A 19100-nucleotide genomic window follows, 5' to 3' on the forward strand; every position below is an offset into this window, starting at 1 on the left:
TGCAGACCGCTGCTGTGGAGGCAGAAATCACTAGCATGATGAGAGCAGCATATCTCAAGAGGGGCTGGGCTGACTGCTGGAGTGATTAGCTGAAAGTTTTGATTGTTTCTGAAAGGCATAGAAAGTAATATTCCCCACCAAAGCGTTTATTGTACACCCTATCCAGTGATTGTAAGTTAAATAACACAAATCAAAGAACAACATAAATAGCAAATACATTTCATGAGGTGCGCCATGTGAAATGGAGCCCATAAATATTTTGATTCAAATATTAAAATAAATAGATAAATATGTGTGTTTATACTGATTGAAAGGATTTGAATGCAGTATTCTTTCTCACTGAGAGGAAAATCAAAACCATAACAAGCAATGAAATCAAACCGAGTTATATACTGATTGTTTCAGAAATAATTAATAAAAAAAAAATTGGGGTTCTTTTTTTTTACAATCATGAAAAACACGTTAAAAATGCATTTTACACTGGTTGTATAAGCAAAAAACACTGATTGAGAAACTTTATAAACAGAGAAAACTATACATGGTTGACTGTTTTTTCCCAACAAAATAACTCTTAAAAAAGGAAGTTTTGTTCACATGCTCCCTCAAAATGAGCAATCTGACACGTATTTTTTCTTTTTTACAATCATATCATGTCTTCTAAACATCATGTAGGTGTACAATATGTCTTACATTATTGTAATAACTACAGATCGACATTCTGAATTAAGAAATTTTCTTCCTCGTTTTAAAAAAAGGCTGCGTTTTACAGTGCATAGCTGTAACAAATAAAGAACTTTGTCCGATATGTACATAAAATAAAAAATATTACTTTTTATAATATCTGTAAATACAGGGCTACATTTCTCCTCAAAATGCAGACAGCAATGTTACCTTGAGAATTTTACCTCCAAGATACAATTCCCTATACTCTTGTTCGTAATGTAACACCACATCCAAACACCAGATTTGAAAAGAATGAGACAGAAAATCAACAGCAAAAAAAAAAAAAAAAAAGACTGAACAAGCTGCATGTTTTCCCCAAATGAATTGTGGGTGTTGTAGTGCTTGGAGGAAAAAACGAACAAAAACTTGTGAATGTTTTTATATATATATATATCTTTCACTGACCGTTGTACAACCGTAGAAGTACACCGAATCTGTGCACAGGTTCTGAGGGTTCACTGGCTCTTCCCAGTATGCAATGTCTCTTCCCAGCTTCTTCAGCAGCTATGTTCATGTAAACTTTATTTTTGATATATTCATATATAGATATAGGTCTATAGACTTATTTTTATATACTCTACTATGACATAGAGTGTAAAACTTCTGGTAGTCTCGTCGTCAAAGGAGCGCGAGACAACAGTGAGGTATCAGAAGTCCCTCTGTGTGGACAGACCGCCCGCCGGTGAAGCCACTGAACTCGTTACCTTCTCAGGCTGCGCTGGGCCTCCCTCAGCAAGCTGTCAAAATCCATGGAGTCGTACTTGCTTTTTGTGGAGGCTGGGTCAAAGTCGTCCGAATGGGAGTCTGAAAGGGGAAAGTTTTCAGACGGTCATTGTCGAGCAAAGCACGGTTTATTTGTTTTTATTTTACTTTTTTTTCACATCAAAGAGGAAGTTGAGGAAGTAAACTTGTCACATAAAATCTTCCCTCGTTTCCTCCCCCCGTTATTGCTCGGTCATCTGTGGCCTCGGTGAGTTAATCTGACGGGTTACTACGCCATTAAGCGTAGCAGTTTTCAGACCTGCATCTACCTGGAAGACGATCGGACAATGAAACTCTATGTCCCCTGTCAAAGTAGATTCCTTGGCTCAGGCGTGTGTATTGGTGCCAATTTGCTACTTTATTGGACGGTGTTCAGTCCAGAGCGAACGGACGATGATACGCAACCTAAATCCTGGGCCAGACCTGAAGACACACCGTCTTTTATAGCTGGGCCAAGTGTCTTCATCCAAAAACGACACATTTAGACACCGGCCTTTTAACTCAACATTCAAATCGGAAGAGGCCGGCATATAATGTGTGTTTCGCACCAAAAAAAGCCAAAGCTGGTAGACACATATATTTTTTATCGGCGGATCCGATAATAAATAAAGAGTCTCTTATCTCTGGCGGCAGACAGCTTCACAAATGGGGCCCCCACAGGGGCCAGCGGCGCACTGCGAGAGCTCTGAGAAATGGGGATGGCCGTGGCAGCCGGAGAGACGGCGGTCGTGATCTAACGCTGTGGCCGAGGGGTGGCTGGTGTCACGCCGCGCACCTTGAGCCATGAAAAATACCCCGGTGCTCTACTTCAAACTAATGGACAGTGTCTCGGAAAACACCAAAAAAAAGAAGAGAGAGCCCACAAGATGGAGTAGTGCGCGGGGAGGTCTGGATGCTATTATAATAGTCTCTCTCTCTCTCTCTCTCTCTCTCTTTATCCGGCGCTATCAGTAGAGAGAGGGACGGCCGAAATAGCCGGCTCCTGACAAAGAGGCAGTCCAACGAAGGCCTTTTCATTCGCCGAGACTGATTAGTCAATCGGGGGGGCACAATGTCTCTCCTCAAGGCTCTTGGATTAGCAAATGTCTTCTGTGTGTCAATTTCACATCATGTCCTCTTCCTGGAAACGCCAACGGCTTGGAGCCTGCGCTTTGGGAAAACGTGCTGTAATAGTAACCGCTTCGTTTCTCGAAGGAAACGCCTCTCTGTATCTCCAATGACCCCGTTGCCCCCCTTCTTGTAGTGCAGCATTACACATTCCTGACCTCACATGCTGCCCGCTAAATAAATGCCAGAAGAAGAGGCTCCGGCGATAAGAGAGTCAACATCTATCTTACGCTCCATCCACAAACGGAAGCGGATGATCTTTTGTGGCTGCGCGGTGACTAATGTAATGGAGTGCCTCTCCGTGAAGTTTCAATATGGCCGCTCAAGTGTCTCTTCCAGCCTCCAAACAGGAGGAGGAGGAGGGGGAAAAACACCATTTTCTGCTCACATGTCCAAAGTGGGGGATCACGCCAGAGAGAGAGAGGGGGGGGGGGGGTTGGGGGTTCTTTGATTTCATCGATAGCGTGCATTATTTATCAAACGCGTCATTCAACCCGATATCGGCATCCATTTGAGCGTAGGGTGCTGTCTGAGATGCATGCATAGAAGAAGCTACGTTTACTCAACGCGAATTGATTAGTTCATATCTCTGCTTTTATGTCGAGGGCGTCCGGCTCTGCTGCGGTACCCCCACCACCACCTCCTCCTCCGTCTACTGCGGTAACCCCACCACCACCTCCTCCTCCGTCTACTGCGGTACCCCCACCACCTCCTCCTCCGTCTACTGCGGTACCCCCACCACCACCTCCTCCGTCTACTGCGGTACCCCCACCACCACCTCCTCCTCCGTCTACTGCGGTACCCCCACCACCTCCTCCTCCGTCTACTGCGGTACCCCCACCACCTCCTCCTCCGTCTACTGCGGTACCCCCACCACCACCTCCTCCGTCTACTGCGGTACCCCCACCACCACCTCCGTCTACTGCGGTACCCCCACCACCACCTCCGTCTACTGCGGTACCACCACCACCACCTCCTCCGTCTACTGCGGTACCACCACCACCACCTCCTCCGTCTACTGCGGTACCCCCACCACCACCTCCTCCGTCTACTGCGGTGCCCCCACCACCTCCTCCTCCGTCTACTGCGGTGCCCCCACCACCTCCTCCTCCGTCTACTGCGGTACCCCCACCACCACCTCCTCCGTCTACTGCGGTACCCCCACCACCACCTCCTCCTCCGTCTACTGCGGTACCCCCACCACCTCCTCCTCCGTCTACTGCGGTACCCCCACCACCACCTCCTCCGTCTACTGCGGTACCCCCACCACCACCTCCTCCTCCGTCTACTGCGGTACCCCCACCACCACCTCCTCCGTCTACTGCGGTACCCCCACCACCACCTCCTCCTCCGTCTACTGCGGTACCCCCACCACCTCCTCCTCCGTCTACTGCGGTACCCCCACCACCTCCTCCTCCGTCTACTGCGGTACCCCCACCACCTCCTCCTCCGTCTACTGCGGTACCCCCACCACCACCTCCTCCGTCTACTGCGGTACCCCCACCACCACCTCCTCCTCCGTCTACTGCGGTGCCCCCACCACCTCCTCCTCCGTCTACTGCGGTGCCCCCACCACCTCCGTCTACTGCGGTACCCCCACCACCTCCTCCTCCGTCTACTGCGGTGCCCCCACCACCTCCTCCTCCGTCTACTGCGGTACCCCCACCACCTCCTCCTCCGTCTACTGCGGTACCCCCACCACCTCCTCCTCCGTCTACTGCGGTACCCCCACCACCACCTCCTCCGTCTACTGCGGTGCCCCCACCACCACCTCCTCCGAGCTACTTCTGCTCAAAAAGGCATAAGTAGATGATGGTTTTCTCACTCGCTCCATCTAAGTGACAAGCTCCTCCTATGTGCCACATCGAGGTCCTGCCTCGTCCCCAGCGCCGCAACAGCTGGCAACAGATGGAGCCCTCACTCTCAGTCTGGGACTTCACCTTGCTCCTCACCTTCCTCTTCCTCGCCTCATCTCTCTTCTTTCTTCTACCATGTCCTTCTCCTCCTAATTTCATCTCTTACAATGACCCCGACCCCACACACACACACGAGCACACGCGCACGCACACACACACGCACACACACACACACACGCGCACACACGTACACACACACACGCACGCACACACACACACACACACACGTACACACACACACGTACACACACGTACACACACACGACAAGGAGCCCATGAAAGCGTAGCTTGTAATGGATATCCAAACAGCCGCGCACACGCTTTTAAGTGCTATCTTTCTCCCTAATGCCTCGCCTCTCATATCAACAAAGTAGAAACACGTAGCGCGCGTCTACGTGAGTAATGGACGGGGCCTGGTATTCGTGGAGATGTGCCAGGCGACCTCTCTCTCCAGCGGCGGGGGAAACGGCGCTCTATTCCTGGCCGTGTTCACAGAGTCACCCCCTGAACTCTCCTTGCCCTTTTTGAACCAACGAATACCCGCGAGGTGCATTCAGATCCTCTCTCTCTCCCTCTCTCTCTCTCTCTCTCTCTCTCTCTCTCTCTCTCAATCTGAAAGCACCACTCAAGTCTTTTGCCTTCTCCTCCCTTTTGACGGTCTGCTTGTGCGAGCCATGCAAAACACTGCGTAACTCCGGGGGGGAGGGGGGGGGTTGGGGGGGTTGGGGGCTTGAACAACGGAGCTGCACTTACCCAAGTCGGTGTAATTCGATTTGCAGAACTGCTTCTGTCCGCCAAAGCACAGCTCGAACTGAGGCTCGTTTGACCGGCGTAAGGTGTGTCCGTTCTCAAGGGCGGCGAAGGCGTCACAAGTGTAGCGGTACGTGATGAAGCCAAAATTGTCCCTGGTCAAGAATAGAAAATGAAACATCAGAGTGGCGCAGTGGGGCCAGCAAACAACGCTGCAGGGGTGGGGTGGGGTGGGGGGCCTTGTCTTAGCTGACGTCCACACTATTTATATAGAGGAATCGATAAAAGTGTATTTTGGGGCTCCTTAGGCCTAGAAATAGATGGATGGAGAGATGCTGTGAGAATGCAGAAGCTCCGTCGTACGCACTTGCCTTTGCTTTGACTCTGAGTTCAACAGTTAAAGCGGAAGATTTATTTCCGTATTACGTGTTAGCCAGAGGGGAGCGATGAAGCTACTAATAAATACACTTCCTATATCCCCTTACCCCTGATTCACAACTACCCTACGGATGCAAGTGCACACACACACACGCACGCACGCACGCACACACGCACACACGCACACACGCACACACACACACACACGTTCGTTTGCACAGTACAGCTATCTTAGTGAGGACATTCATTAACATAACGCATTCCCTACCTCTAACCCTAACGATGACCCTTACCCCAACCTAAACCCAATTCTAACCTAACCCGTAAAAACCAAGTCTTAAACCTTCACACTAGTGTCCTCTAGAGAGGGAGTGGCAAAATGCATGACTCATTAGCCAATGAACAGCCAGGAAGGGGTCTCTCGCTGCTTTTGAATGCTAAAATAAAGCTGATAATGTACAATTTGATTTAAAAAAAAAATCAAAGTACAACACAAACTGTCCATTTTGCTGCAACTCGACAGTGCTGCTTAATCCAGGACCTTACTTCCTGGAACTCTTGAGAGTAAAAAACTGGCCAAATTGTCTCACTTTCCTAATGTCCTCACTTCCCCCAGGTCTAAAACTCAAATTGGTCCTCACTGAGATAGCTAATACAAGAACATACATACAAGAACACACACTCACTCACACACACACAGAGAGAGAGAGAGAGAGAGAGAGAGAGAGAGTCCTGGGGCCTCCTTACCCATCGTCCCTCAGGTTCACTGCGCACTCTTCAATCTCGCCGAAGACTTCAAAGCGGTGCTTCAGCTCCGTGCGGGTGCTGTCGGACCTGAGCCGCCCCACGTACACCACCCGTCTCTCCTCCTGCTCGTTAACAAGAGGGACACAGCCAGAGAGGGGGATTAAGATCTGTTTTTCCTCCTCGCTGAGGCCTAATGACTTGGTCTTGATCACCCCCGTGGCTCGACCTGACTTAGGGGCCCCCTTTTCCTCTTCCTGTCTGTTTTGTTCCTCCTGTGGTTGTCGCAAACTTTCTCTAACTGGCTTCCCTTCTTATCTGATGCCGTTGGGAAAGTGCCTTCCATCTCCCCTGGCACCGCAATCCCTCTCGCTCCGCCGCAAACTGATCAACCAGAGTCGCCAGTGATTTTGATCAAACGATGCCACGTCTTTGAGTCGGGACGGCGTCTTCTTCTTCGCCCGGAGAAAATAAAGTTCGTTCCGCTTTACGTGCGTGTCAGAAAAGCCCGTTTCAGTATTGATTTGGAAAGTCGAACTTGAAACACAGCAAAACGGGGCGCGGCCAGCTAATTGAGGCCTGGCTGTGAGTGTTCCAAAGATATCCAGGGAGAGGTTAAGAGCGTTAAGAGTAACAGCAGCGAGCCACAGGGCAAAACAACACGGTGTTCCTTGAACCTCAGAGGACGCGGGGGTCATAGCCGAATAATTTAGGAACAAACTGCGCCAGGATGCAATTATAGCTTTTCAGTAGTTTAATTGCGTCTGCTAATCATATAATACAGCACCGAGCCCGGGGCTATGGTGTATCACTAGTATTATTTATTTATTCATTCATTTACTTGCCATTACTGGGGCGAGTCCATCGAGACCCGTTCAAATTTTGAATGCCTGTCTCGGGGCCCCCGCTGGTGACTTATACATGTAAATCAGTTGCCTGGCACTCAACTCAAAGTTCACCTTCACTCCCATTAGAAACGTGGAGAAAGAGACATATTAAGCAGAATAATATGGTGTTTTGTGCTTCCCCCCCCCCCACTTTCTTTAATGCTCACATACTGTTGGAGACAGAAGTGTTTGCTGAATTAGGGCTTTAGTTGCTGACAACTGATAAATAGCCGGTCTTTTCTTGATGGCACCCTGAGGGCTGCCTGTGAGAGAGAGAGAGAGAGAGAGAGAGAGAGAGAGAGAGAGAGAGAGAGAGAGAGAGAGAGAGAGAGAGAGAGAGAGAGAGAGAGAGAGAGATGCTTTCACATCCCTGGCCTCCCAAACCTCGGTTGACAGCTTGGGCTTTACCGCCCGTAATTGTTTCTCTCCCCGTGTCTGAAACTGTACGCACGCCACCAAGCCGAGTGTGCGTTATTGCATTATTTTGATGTGCGCATTCGTCAGCGGGTGGTCGTGGCGCCGCCCTGTTGGAAACCTGAGTAATTTCACACTGAGACAAGGGGACCGGAGATGCGGGTGGGAAATGTGATATTCGCTGCATCAGACCGAATTCTGACAAAGATAACCAAAAATGATCCGCGCTCAAGAGGATACACGTTTCCCTGGGCGGTCATTTCCTTCTTCCTCCTGTCCCCTCTCTTGCTCTTCCCAGTTCCTGTTTCCCCACTATTTTAACGCTCCGCCCCCGCGGTGTGATTAATACGAGTCGACAGTGTTTCCAGACGACAGAGACGTTAAAAATACACAAGCCAGTGAGAGAAAGAGGAAGCTACTGTAGGGCCTGTCGCCTGAGTCATTCAGGAACTCACTTTGCATGTATGCTTTCAGGAGAGAGACACTGACTGCAGCATGTGGCACTGGAGCTGTCTCACTCTCAAAGTCAGTGGTTCTCAACGTGGGGTCCGGGGGACCCCCAGGGGTCCTTGCGGGGGTTCCCCAGCAAAAAGGGGGGGATCATTTATTTTCACTTTAATTCCATCCATAAGTAACACAATGACAGACTGTTTTGGTCGTGTGTTTCATACACTTTTTGTAAGAAAGCATCTAAAAGTAAAAATCTTCTTTTGTAATAAAACATCTAAAAGCAAAAATCAGATGGGGGTCTATGGTCTAATTTGTCAGTTTAGGGGTCTTTGACATGGAAAAGTTTGACAACCACTGCTCTAAGTAATGTGTGTGTCTGTGTGTACATGAGTGCATCTTTGAGTGTGTGTGTGTGTGTGTGTGTGTGTGTGTGTGTGTGTGTGTGTGTGTGTGTGTGTGTGTGTGTGTGTGTGTGTGTGTGTCTGTGTCTGTCTGTGTGGGACAGCCGTGATTGCATGTGGCCTTTCAGCTGCATCAGCTGACCGGATGCAGAGTGTAGAGTAGAAGAAAACAACCCAACAGGGCCATAGAGAAAATGAGATGGCAGTTGGGTCAGTTGACTCACTATAGGGCCTATAGAGAAAATGAGATGGCAGTTGGGTCAGTTGACTCACTAATAGGGCCAATAGAGAAAATGCGATGGCAGTTGGGTCAGTTGACTCACTAATAGGGCCAATAGAGAAAATGAGATGGCAGTAGGGTCAGTTGACTCACTATAGCTTTTTGCCTCTGCCTCTCCCTCTGCTCGGCCCTTTCGAACTCCCTCTTCTCGTAGTCTCGGCGGTACTCCTCCCTCTTCAGCCTCTCGTGCTGGTATTCCTCGTAGCTGTCGTACCTGCGGAGGACAAGACACGCGTGACATGGCCGTCCTCTCCCCCGTCGCCTCCTCTAAATTCACCCTTCCCGTTGACGTTGACAAAGAACAAGCGGTCAGTATTCACCGAGGAGCAGCCCCCTATTTTCTCTGCGCTGACAGTTGAGGTGTGTGTGTGTGTGTGTGTGTGTGTGTGTGTGGGGGGGGGGAAGAGGGGGGTTGCACACAGAAAGAAACAGACATGTTAATAAGACGTCTGCTCGCCACCGCCATGATTACGCATCCCGCAGGAGAGGCCCGCGGGAGCGCCGGCGAGCGGCGCGGTCGGGGAGCCAGGCAGCTGCCACTGTCAGCACAACTTCACATGTCATTACATTCTGCTTAGTTAGGGCTTCATCAAGAAGGAAAGTGCAACTTTCAACCCCCCCCTACCCCCCTTCCCCCCCCACATCCCCCTACCCAACACCCCCCCCCCCCCCCCCCCCCTCCCCCTCCCTCCTCCAGACTAGCGCGCGACACGTTCGCTTCTCGACTGATGAGCGACTCTCGGGCTTGTCGGGTGTCATTAGGCACATTGGTGCCAAATCAGCTGGGAGCGGCGAGATGGTGTCGGTGTCTCTCTCTCTTCTGCACAGTGCCAGTGTCTCTCTCTCTTCTGCACAGTGCCGGTGTCTCTCTCTCTTCTGCACAGTGCCAGTGTCTCTCTTCTGCACAGTGCCAGTGTCTCTCTCTCCTTCTGCACAGTGCCAGTGTCTCTCTTCTGCACAGTGCCAGTGTCTCTCTCTCTTCTGCACAGTGCCAGTGTCTCTCTTCTGCACAGTGCCAGTGTCTCTCTCTCTCTTCTGCACAGTGCCAGTGTCTCTCTTCTGCACAGTGCCAGTGTCTCTCTCTCTTCTGCACAGTGCCAGTGTGTCTCTCTCTTCTGCACAGTGCCAGTGTGTCTCTCTCTTCTGCACAGTGCCAGTGTGTCTCTCTCTTCTGCACAGTGCCAGTGTCTCTCTCTCTTCTGCACAGTGCCGGTGTCTCTCTCTCTTCTGCACAGTGCCAGTGTCTCTCTTCTGCACAGTGCCAGTGTCTCTCTTCTGCACAGTGCCAGTGTCTCTCTCTCTTCTGCACAGTGCCAGTGTCTCTCTCTCTCTCTTCTGCACAGTGCCAGTGTCTCTCTCTCCTTCTGCACAGTACCAGTGTCTCTCTTCTGCACAGTGCCAGTGTCTCTCTCTCTTCTGCACAGTGCCAGTGTCTCTCTCTCTTCTGCACAGTGCCAGTGTCTCTCTCTCTCCTTCTGCACAGTGCCAGTGTCTCTCTCTTCTGCACAGTGCCAGTGTCTCTCTCTCTTCTGCACAGTGCCAGTGTCTCTCTCTCTCTTCTGCACAGTGCCAGTGTCTTTCTCTCCTTCTGCACAGTGCCAGTGTCTCTCTCTCCTTCTGCACAGTGCCAGTGTCTCTCTCTCTTCTGCACAGTGCCAGTGTCTCTCTCTCTCTTCTGCACAGTGCCAGTGTCTCTCTCTCTTCTGCACAGTGCCAGTGTCTCTCTCTCCTTCTGCACAGTGCCAGTGTCTCTCTTCTGCACAGTGCCAGTGTCTCTCTCTCTTCTGCACAGTGCCAGTGTCTCTCTCTTCTGCACAGTGCCAGTGTCTCTCTCTCCTTTTGCACAGTGCCAGTGTCTCTCTCTCCTTCTGCACAGTGCCAGTGTCTCTCTCTCCTTCTGCACAGTGCCAGTGTCTCTCTCTCTCTTCTGCACAGTGCCAGTGTCTCTCTCTCCTTTTGCACAGTGCCAGTGTCTCTCTCTCCTTCTGCACAGTGCCAGTGTCTCTCTCTCTTCTGCACAGTGCCAGTGTCTCTCTCTCCTTCTGCACAGTGCCAGTGTCTCTCTCCTTCTGCACAGTGCCAGTGTCTCTCTCTCCTTCTGCACAGTGCCAGTGTCTCTCTCCTTCTGCACAGTGCCAGTGTCTCTCTCTCTTCTGCACAGTGCCAGTGTCTCTCTCTCTTCTGCACAGTGCCAGTGTCTTTCTCTCCTTCTGCACAGTGCCAGTGTCTCTCTCTCTTCTGCACAGTGCCAGTGTCTCTCTCTCCTTTTGCACAGTGCCAGTGTCTCTCTCTCTTCTGCACAGTGCCAGTGTCTCTCTCTCCTTCTGCACAGTGCCAGTGTCTCTCTCTCTTCTGCACAGTGCCAGTGTCTCTCTCTCCTTCTGCACAGTGCCAGTGTCTCTCTGCAGAGGAAATGGTCCCTCTGCAATGACTGCGGGGGCCTCACACAGAGACACTAAGTTGAATAAGTGTCACCATACAGCTGGGGGCATAAATTCAGGAGTGAACTACGAATTTGCGTCATTATGATTTGGGATTGTTCTGTCACTAGTCCAATAAAACACGATCAATTATTCATATTCAGCCTGAATCTTTGTCATGGGGTCCCTATGTGGATGGGACAGACTGCAGGAAGGTGTTAAGGGATTCACAGAGATGTCAAACTTTTTTCTTCTTCTTTTCTCCTGATCTTTCTCCCATTTTCCCCCACAATTGCACATGGCCAATTCCCCCCTGCAGTCCCGGTCTTTTCTCCACCCCCTCTGCCGATCTGGGGAGAGAGCCGTAGACGAGCACATGCTTCCTCCGATACATGTGCAGTCGCTTCTTTTCACCCGACAGCGAGGAGTTTCACTGGCAGGACGTAGCGCGTGAGAGGATCACGCTATTGCCCCCAGTTCCCCTCTCCCCCCCCCCCCCCATCCCCCCGAACAGGCGCCCCGACCCGACCAGAGGAAGTACAAGTGCAGCGACCAGGACACATACCCCACCGGCTTCCCACCCGCAGACACGGCCAATTGTGTCTGTAAGGACGTCTGGCCACGCCCGGAAGTACCGCTGCCGGGTCTCCACGGTGGTAGGCGAGTGCTTTTACCTCCACACTACCCTGACGCCCTATATCAAACTTTAGGGAGCGGTGACAAAGAAAACTGCCTGTTCCTGCATTGTCCTTTCGTCTTTGTCTACGTCGACTCCTCTCTTCATTTTTTATTTCCGTCACAATCCCCTGCATACCATCAGGAGGTCTTGTGACTTTTGCCAGACTGTCGCTGTAAATAAGCATTTTGTCCTTAACCGAACCCGTACGGTGAAACAAAGGTTAAGGGCACGCAATAAAGTCCAGGTTAAATAATAGAATTTAAATAATCACCTTGGCCTGCGGCTTAGAGGAGATCGAGACTGAGAGTGGGCGGGGCTCTTGTGAGTCCTGGAGCGAAGAGTGCTCGGGTCTGTGTTGGGACGGGACCTGAGGGGAAAACACACCGCCAATCAGCAATTAGCAAAACATTATGGATGGCATAGGATGAGGTCATTCAATCAGCAAATTCAAATTCTCCATCTAAATACCTAAAGAATGATGTTTTCAGACCATCAGAAGACTGCATACTGTACCTGCGACTTAGACTTATATTGTCGATGGTGCATAGCTCCAGAACTAAAGTCCCTTTCAGTGGTTTGTGCAACCTTATGACACCTTGCTTGACTTTTTCTTGATTTGGTTTAGTCATGGACATGTCAACTAAATCCAATTTTGCTTAATCCATATTCATAAAAGCCACTTATGTGTTAGTGAATAATCTTAATTCCAGATTAACGCATTCTTTATTCTCCGGGCCTAGTCTCAACCCATGGCCATTGAATCGGCTCATGATGTTTTACAGAACTTCCTATGTTCCATTTGAGGAAAAAATATCCTCAACTTTTTCCTCGGCATATACTGTACAGCACATGCACCTGCTATCCATGTTGTATGAGGGAGAGGTCAATAGGCCCCAGTGGGCCGACTACAGAGCGCGTACCCCTACACACCCCGTTAGCTCCCTGATGCTTAATTATTGAGGTGTTGCTGAAGAAGGTGGAGTTGAATTATGGAGGGGAGGGGGGAGGGGGGGGGGGGGGGGTTTGGGGAGCTCAGCAAAGCAAAGCAGAAGCACTTGGTTAGCTGGAGGATGTGAGTTGTGAAACTTGAAACACAGAAGAGGGATTTGGAGAACGATGTTGCTGAAATTCTCCCATTGAAGCCTCTTCAGAAAACTTGCCTGAACAGACAAGAGGCTGCCTGTCATCCAGTGTTCTTTCACATCGCAAACACTAAAAAAAACCAATATTTTCAGAAATCTTCTGAATGCCTGTGTTAGCTTCTGTATAGATCGCTTCTGTATCGCCTTGAGACTATCAACTATACAATGTGGATAGTCTATTGAAAATATACTGAGACTATAGCCTATACAATGTAAAAAAAAAAACTGTTTTGGTCTCTCTAGCTAATTTCACCTTTCGTGACAACTGTATGGGGGGAGGGGGATTTTGTTATAACTTTTTTTATAACTCACCCATTTAGAGTAAAATAGACAATAAAAAAAGACAATGTTTTGGGCGTGATTGACAGGTCGCCCGTCCAGTGATCGTGCAGTTCGCCGATTACGGACCAATAGGAGGCGGCGCTGCGGCTCTTCTCGTCCACTTCTGGCTCCAAATAATCAAGATGGCGACGGTCAAAATGCCAAACTAGAGGCTTCAAAACGGGAGTAAACAAATCAATGACTGATATCACTGTGGCTACGGCCATTTTCTTTGGTCTATGGGCCTGAGTCTGACACAGGAGAAAGCCTGTGATTCTATTGGGTCTGCAGAGTAAACTGACCTTTAAGTAATCAGGCAAACAAACCCAGTCAATGCAGCAGAGTGCTCCACACTGTGCAGCACTCAATGAACAACTACTGACAAACTCAATTGACTTACTTCCCAGTCCTTCTCAAGCAACTGAGGGTTTGCCTCTGCTCCTCGACAGAACCCTCCCCCCCCTCATGGCTCTGATCAAAGAGAAGCATGGGAAATGTAGTTCTCACAGAGAGCTACAGTGATAAGAGTCTCTTTTGAGAAAAAGGGGTTCGGGGACTACATTCCCACAGCCTGGATTTGGCTTTCATCTCTGGGGGATGTGAAACGCTCAGTAAAAACAACAGCTGGTGCTTAAAACAATAGCCCCAGCATCAAACGGAGAAACGGGAGTATCCAGTGTTAGGAAGAAGCTCAAATCAAACTCCCCGCCTGGGGATGAAAACTCGTACTATCGCCTCTGGCACCAATCATTCTCTTGGTTTTCTCCTCTTTTTTGGTTTGCTGTGCGCTGTTGATAGTGTGGAGGAGAAGATCTCCCATTTCAACCCATCTCTTTCCAGATTCTCGGTTCAGATTGTGGGTGCCACCTGGTTGAATAGGCAGAGAAGAATGAACTCGGCGAGTCGAAACACATGCTGCAGCCCATTTGGTTAGTATTCACTCTTGGTAAAATCTCTTGTTTCAAGACATCACAAATCAATCCTGCGTTTAGCACAGGCAAGGCATGGTGCAGCAGCTGAAGGGCCCATGCTAAGAGATCTATCCTCTCTGACAGCGGCTCTCTGAGTCTGTTTTACACCGCTAAGCTAGACCCCTGCCATGTCCTAGCCCCGTTTAAACACACATAGGCGGCGGGGAGCACCCAAAGCACGTGGGAGGTGTGTGTGTGTGTGTGTGTATGTGTGTGTGAGATGACAAGCCACTTACCAGGAGGAGGGCCGTCCGTCGGGCGAGCTGGAGAGGGAGCGCCTCCGGTGGCGAGCGGACGAGCTGCGGGAGCCGGAGCGGGAACGGGAACGGGAGAGGGAGCCGCTGCTGGGCCAACAGAAAGGCCTGCTGGGCGAGAGGAGGAGGGAGGACGGCGGGGAGACGGAGCAGCTGGAGGGCGGGGAGCAAGAGGGCGAGCAGGGGGGGCAGTCAAACAGCAGGTCGAGAGGGGTGCCCTCCCACGGGTAGAGGAAGCGACCCTCGCGGCCCTCGCCCAGCTCCAGCTCGTCGTGGAAGGCCAGGAACCCCGGGTGCAGGTGGCCCGAGCCGGGCAGCCTCTGGGTGTAGCAGTCATTGCCCTCTCCCTGCTGGAGGGACTGAGGCACGACAGCCTTGTTAGCCTTGCCGCCCGCTTCCTCCGCCCTCTCCTGGCCACCCTGGCTATAAATGGCTTGCGGGGGGTGGCCGAAGTGCTTGTTGAGTTCTGCTCTGATTTCCTGGTCGCGCAGGAGCTTCCGGCTGGTGGCAGACGGGTGCTGTTGGTCCCTGTCGGTGGTGGCCTGTCGTGAGGGGATCTGGGTGTTTTGGGTGAGGGTCCCCTGGCCCCGGGCTGCTTCTCGATCCACAGAGGGAAAACTCTGCTGCAACTGCTTAGCCAAAGAACAGGATGGAACTGACGGAGTAGTAGAAGAGGATGAGGATGATGACGATGAGGATGAGGATGAAGAGGAGAGCGGCATGGCTGAGTCCTTACATTCCACACGCCTTTCCTCCGCCACGCCTGCAGCAGGCATGGGAGCAGCCATGGCACCTGGGGTGACCATGGCTGCCGCTGTAGTAGTCACGGTAAGCGCGGCGTTGGCTGTGCCGCCGTCCTTCTTGGCCTGGCAATAGTCGTGGTCGCTGTAGCCGCGGGGCGCCGCCCGCTTATTGTTGCTAGTGCCGCATTGCTCCTCGAGGCCGCCCCCCGCTGTGTGCAGGGCGACAGTGCAGGGGAGGGCGGCGGACGCTTTGCTCAGCTGGGCATAGAGCTCAGTCTGTTCGGGACCCTTCCTGGTGGGGCCCCCGCCGCCCGAGGCACCCGGGGCCAGGGCCGGCGCGCCGGGGCCCGACTCGCTCAGCCTGGCCCTTTTGCACGCCAAGGCAGAGGAGGAACATGAAGACAACTTGGTTTTGAGCGATGCTTTGAAAGGGTTCTCTTGACTGGCTTTGTGTGGGGGCGTGGTAGGTGGTGTCAGACCTGGAGAGGGAGGGAAAGACACAGAAGGGTGGCGGTGGGATCGATAAAAAGGAAATGAAATCATAATGCAATTCTCACCTAAATATCTCCCTCGCTCTCCCTCCTCCTCCCCCCTCACCTATAAACTTCCAGCTCAGTTTATGGACAGTGGACACACACATGCCTGATTAAAATATTCACTTTCACTTGGCCTAATCCTGATCTCTATTTTATTGCGATCTTGACAGATGAATGTAACGCTCGGTGTAACTTAATATGGTGGCGCTGTAATACGGATGACTTGCTGTCCCCCCTTCCACTCTGACCTTGGATGGATCCCCTCTGTCATGAAAGAAGAGAAAACAAACATCCCCATAGAGGACAAAGCTAATCCAACCGATATAAAAAGAAAAGAAAAAAAACACACAACGTATATCGCCTCATGCAAATGTCCACACTGGACAGCAGCCAATTCATTTGAATAAAAACCAAAGACCCTCGTTTGAACCAGAAAATAAATAAAGAAACGATCACTGACATGAAGCCATGCATTTCTTTCCTCCAGATTATCCAGCAGCATCTCCGTCTTCTGCCGGACAAGGCAGGGAGATATCTCACCACTCTTTATGTAGATGTGGACGTGCTCGCTGAAATTGCCTTCACTCGATATAGGGCTAGCAGCGGTGAGATGTCACAGGAACTACTGGGGGGGAATGGCTTGTCATTCTTCTCAGATGGCATGTCCCTATAGTGCTCGTGCCCAGGCCGACCCCCCCCCCCATGCGCCCCCACATGGACAGATTTACAGCCAGACAGATGGCAGTTATATGGGAAGTCCTGAGATGAGCTGGCTTTATAGCATTGTTAATGCACTCACACAAACAGCGGCGCTGCCATTACTCTCATTCTCTCTCCCCTGCTCTGCTTTAGTCTTGTCTTCTGGATCAATCTCTCCCTCTCCCTCAGCATCTTTTCCTCTCTCTGTCTGTCTCACGTAGAACAAATGTGCACGCACACACACGCACGCACACACGCACGCGCACACGCACACTCGTCGCTGACAGTCTATCGCTGTGGAGTCAAACCCAGCCACTTTGAAACACCTACGCTCTCAGCCTCTTCTGTGCCTTTCTTATCATGCACATCATTCTTCCCTTGCCGGTAAATTGCACCAAATGACAGCTATTAGTATCAAATCCAGTGTAAGACTGCGTACCAGCAGGGAGGCAGCTCGGCAAAGAGACTGCAGGATACATAAATATGCGAGTTTCTGAAGCCATTTGCTGTGTTTGGGATGCCTGATCCAACAGCCTATTATCTGGATGTGTCGGTAAGTAGGATTGCAAGCCCTCCCTCCCCTCTCCCAGCTCTGATAATGACACAAGGATATAAGGATATATATATATATATATATATTTTTTTTTATATATATATATACATACATACATATATATATATACATACATACATACATACATACATACATACATACATATATATATATATATATATATATATATATATATATACATACATACATACATACATACACATATATAAATAATACCATGAACTGAGCTATGAAAGAGAGGAGGCGGACCGGGTGCCACACACTGCCTGAGGAACTTCTGTTTCGCCGATGAAGCGCCATCTGTCCAAAACAATGTGCGCGTGGGGTCATAAACTAGCAGCCATTAACGATGGGGCTAAAATAAATCAGAATTAGATAAATATGTGCCTCTCAGTCAAATGTGCTGGTGATGGATGATCCGCGCAGGCACAAACACCAATCACACGGCCGGCAGCGGAGAGAAAACGATGGGAGCGAGCGAGCGAGCGAGAGAGAAAGGTGTTCTAATCTTTTCCTCGTCCAGCTGTAAATTGCACGGAGACCTCAGAGCGAATAACAACTCCGGGCTTAAAGAGTTGATCCGGCAGTAAGCCATGCAAATAGCAACACACAGACCGGCCCAGTGTCATGAGATACAGTCATTAAAGACAACATGGCAGCACAGGCTAAATCTATTAGCTCGGCACAGATTAGGGCCCTCACAGTGAAATCCCCGGGGCCGCGCTGCCTGTTGGTGCTTCACTGTACCTCTCGGAGAGGTGTCAGTAAGAAACACGGTCAATAGTCAAAAAGGCTGCCATTAGTTGGTTGTAAAAGACAAGCGGTTCAGGTCTGCGTTCCACCGATAATCAGTGTTGTAGTACTCGAGTCCAGGTTCAGGTCTGTGTTCCACTGATAATCAGTGTTGTAGTACTTGAGTCCAGGTCAGGTCTGTGTTCCACTGATAATCAGTGTTGTAGTACTTGAGTCCAGGTCAGGTCTGTGTTCCACTGATAATCTGTGTTGTAGTACTTGAGTCCAGGTTCAGGTCTGTGTTCCACTAATAATCAGTGTTGTAGTACTCGAGTCCAGGTTCAGGTCTGCGTTCCACTGATAATCAGTGTTGTAGTACTTGAGTCCAGGTTCAGGTCTGTGTTCCACTGATAATCAGTGTTGTAGTACTTGAGTCCAGGTTCAGGTCTGTGTTCCACTGATAATTAGTGTTGTAGTACCGGTACTTGAGTCCAGGTTCAGGTCTGTTCCACTGATAATCAGTGTTGTAGTACTTGAGTCCAGGTCAGGTCTGTGTTCCACTGATAATCAGTGTTGTAGTACTTGAGTCCAGGTTCAGGTCTGTTCCACTGATAATCAGTGTTGTAGTACTTGAGTCCAGGTCAGGTCTGTGTTCCACTGATAATCAGTGTTGTAGTACTTGAGTCCAGGTTCAGGTCTGTTCCACTGATAATCAGTGTTGTAGTACTCGAGTCCAGGTTCACGTCTGCGTTCCACTGATAATCAGTGTTGTAGTACTTGAGTCCAGGTTCAGGTCTGTGTTCCACTGATAATCAGTGTTGTAGTACTCGAGTCCAGGTTCAGGTCTGTGTTCCACTGATAATCAGTGTTGTAGTACTTGAGTCCAGGACTTTTTCAGGACTCGACTTGGACTCAAGCATTCATGCACTCGCACTTGTTAATTGATAATGACTTATTTTTTGTAATAGGCCCTGTTGTAGAATGGAATTTCACCACTCCTCATCCGCTATATAATAATTATAACAGTTTATATAAACCAAATTGAATGAAACCATGAGCCAGAAAGATGTCTTATGAAAGTATATTTAAAGCCATACAAACTCTGACAAACTCCATTGTCAGAGGACTGAATCTCAATGTACACATCTGATCAATGTACAGAGTCCAAATTTCAGTGATAGCTGAAATGCCAATGGAACTTAAATTTTCTACAACAG

The 19100-nt window shown here is 50.0% G+C and overlaps 1 protein-coding gene across 1 annotated transcript in view; it reads right to left on the reverse strand.

The window, feature by feature from the left end:
* Positions 1-1400: 1400 nt before the first annotated feature.
* Positions 1401-19100, reverse strand: part of ppargc1a (peroxisome proliferator-activated receptor gamma, coactivator 1 alpha) — a gene marked incomplete at its 5' end in the record, with an annotated part of 355417 nt that continues 337717 nt past the window's right edge. Inside the window, 6 exons of the mRNA XM_083639737.1 lie at positions 1401-1527; positions 5262-5413; positions 6384-6505; positions 8906-9026; positions 12183-12278; positions 14582-15821. Coding sequence (XP_083495863.1) covers positions 1424-1527; positions 5262-5413; positions 6384-6505; positions 8906-9026; positions 12183-12278; positions 14582-15821 — 1835 coding nt within the window. The 3' untranslated portion in view covers positions 1401-1423. The remainder of the gene's footprint in view (positions 1528-5261; positions 5414-6383; positions 6506-8905; positions 9027-12182; positions 12279-14581; positions 15822-19100) is intronic.

The sequence above is a fragment of the Poromitra crassiceps genome (assembly GCF_964638095.1).
Source record: "Poromitra crassiceps genome assembly, chromosome: 7".
NCBI lineage: Eukaryota > Metazoa > Chordata > Actinopteri > Beryciformes > Melamphaidae > Poromitra > Poromitra crassiceps.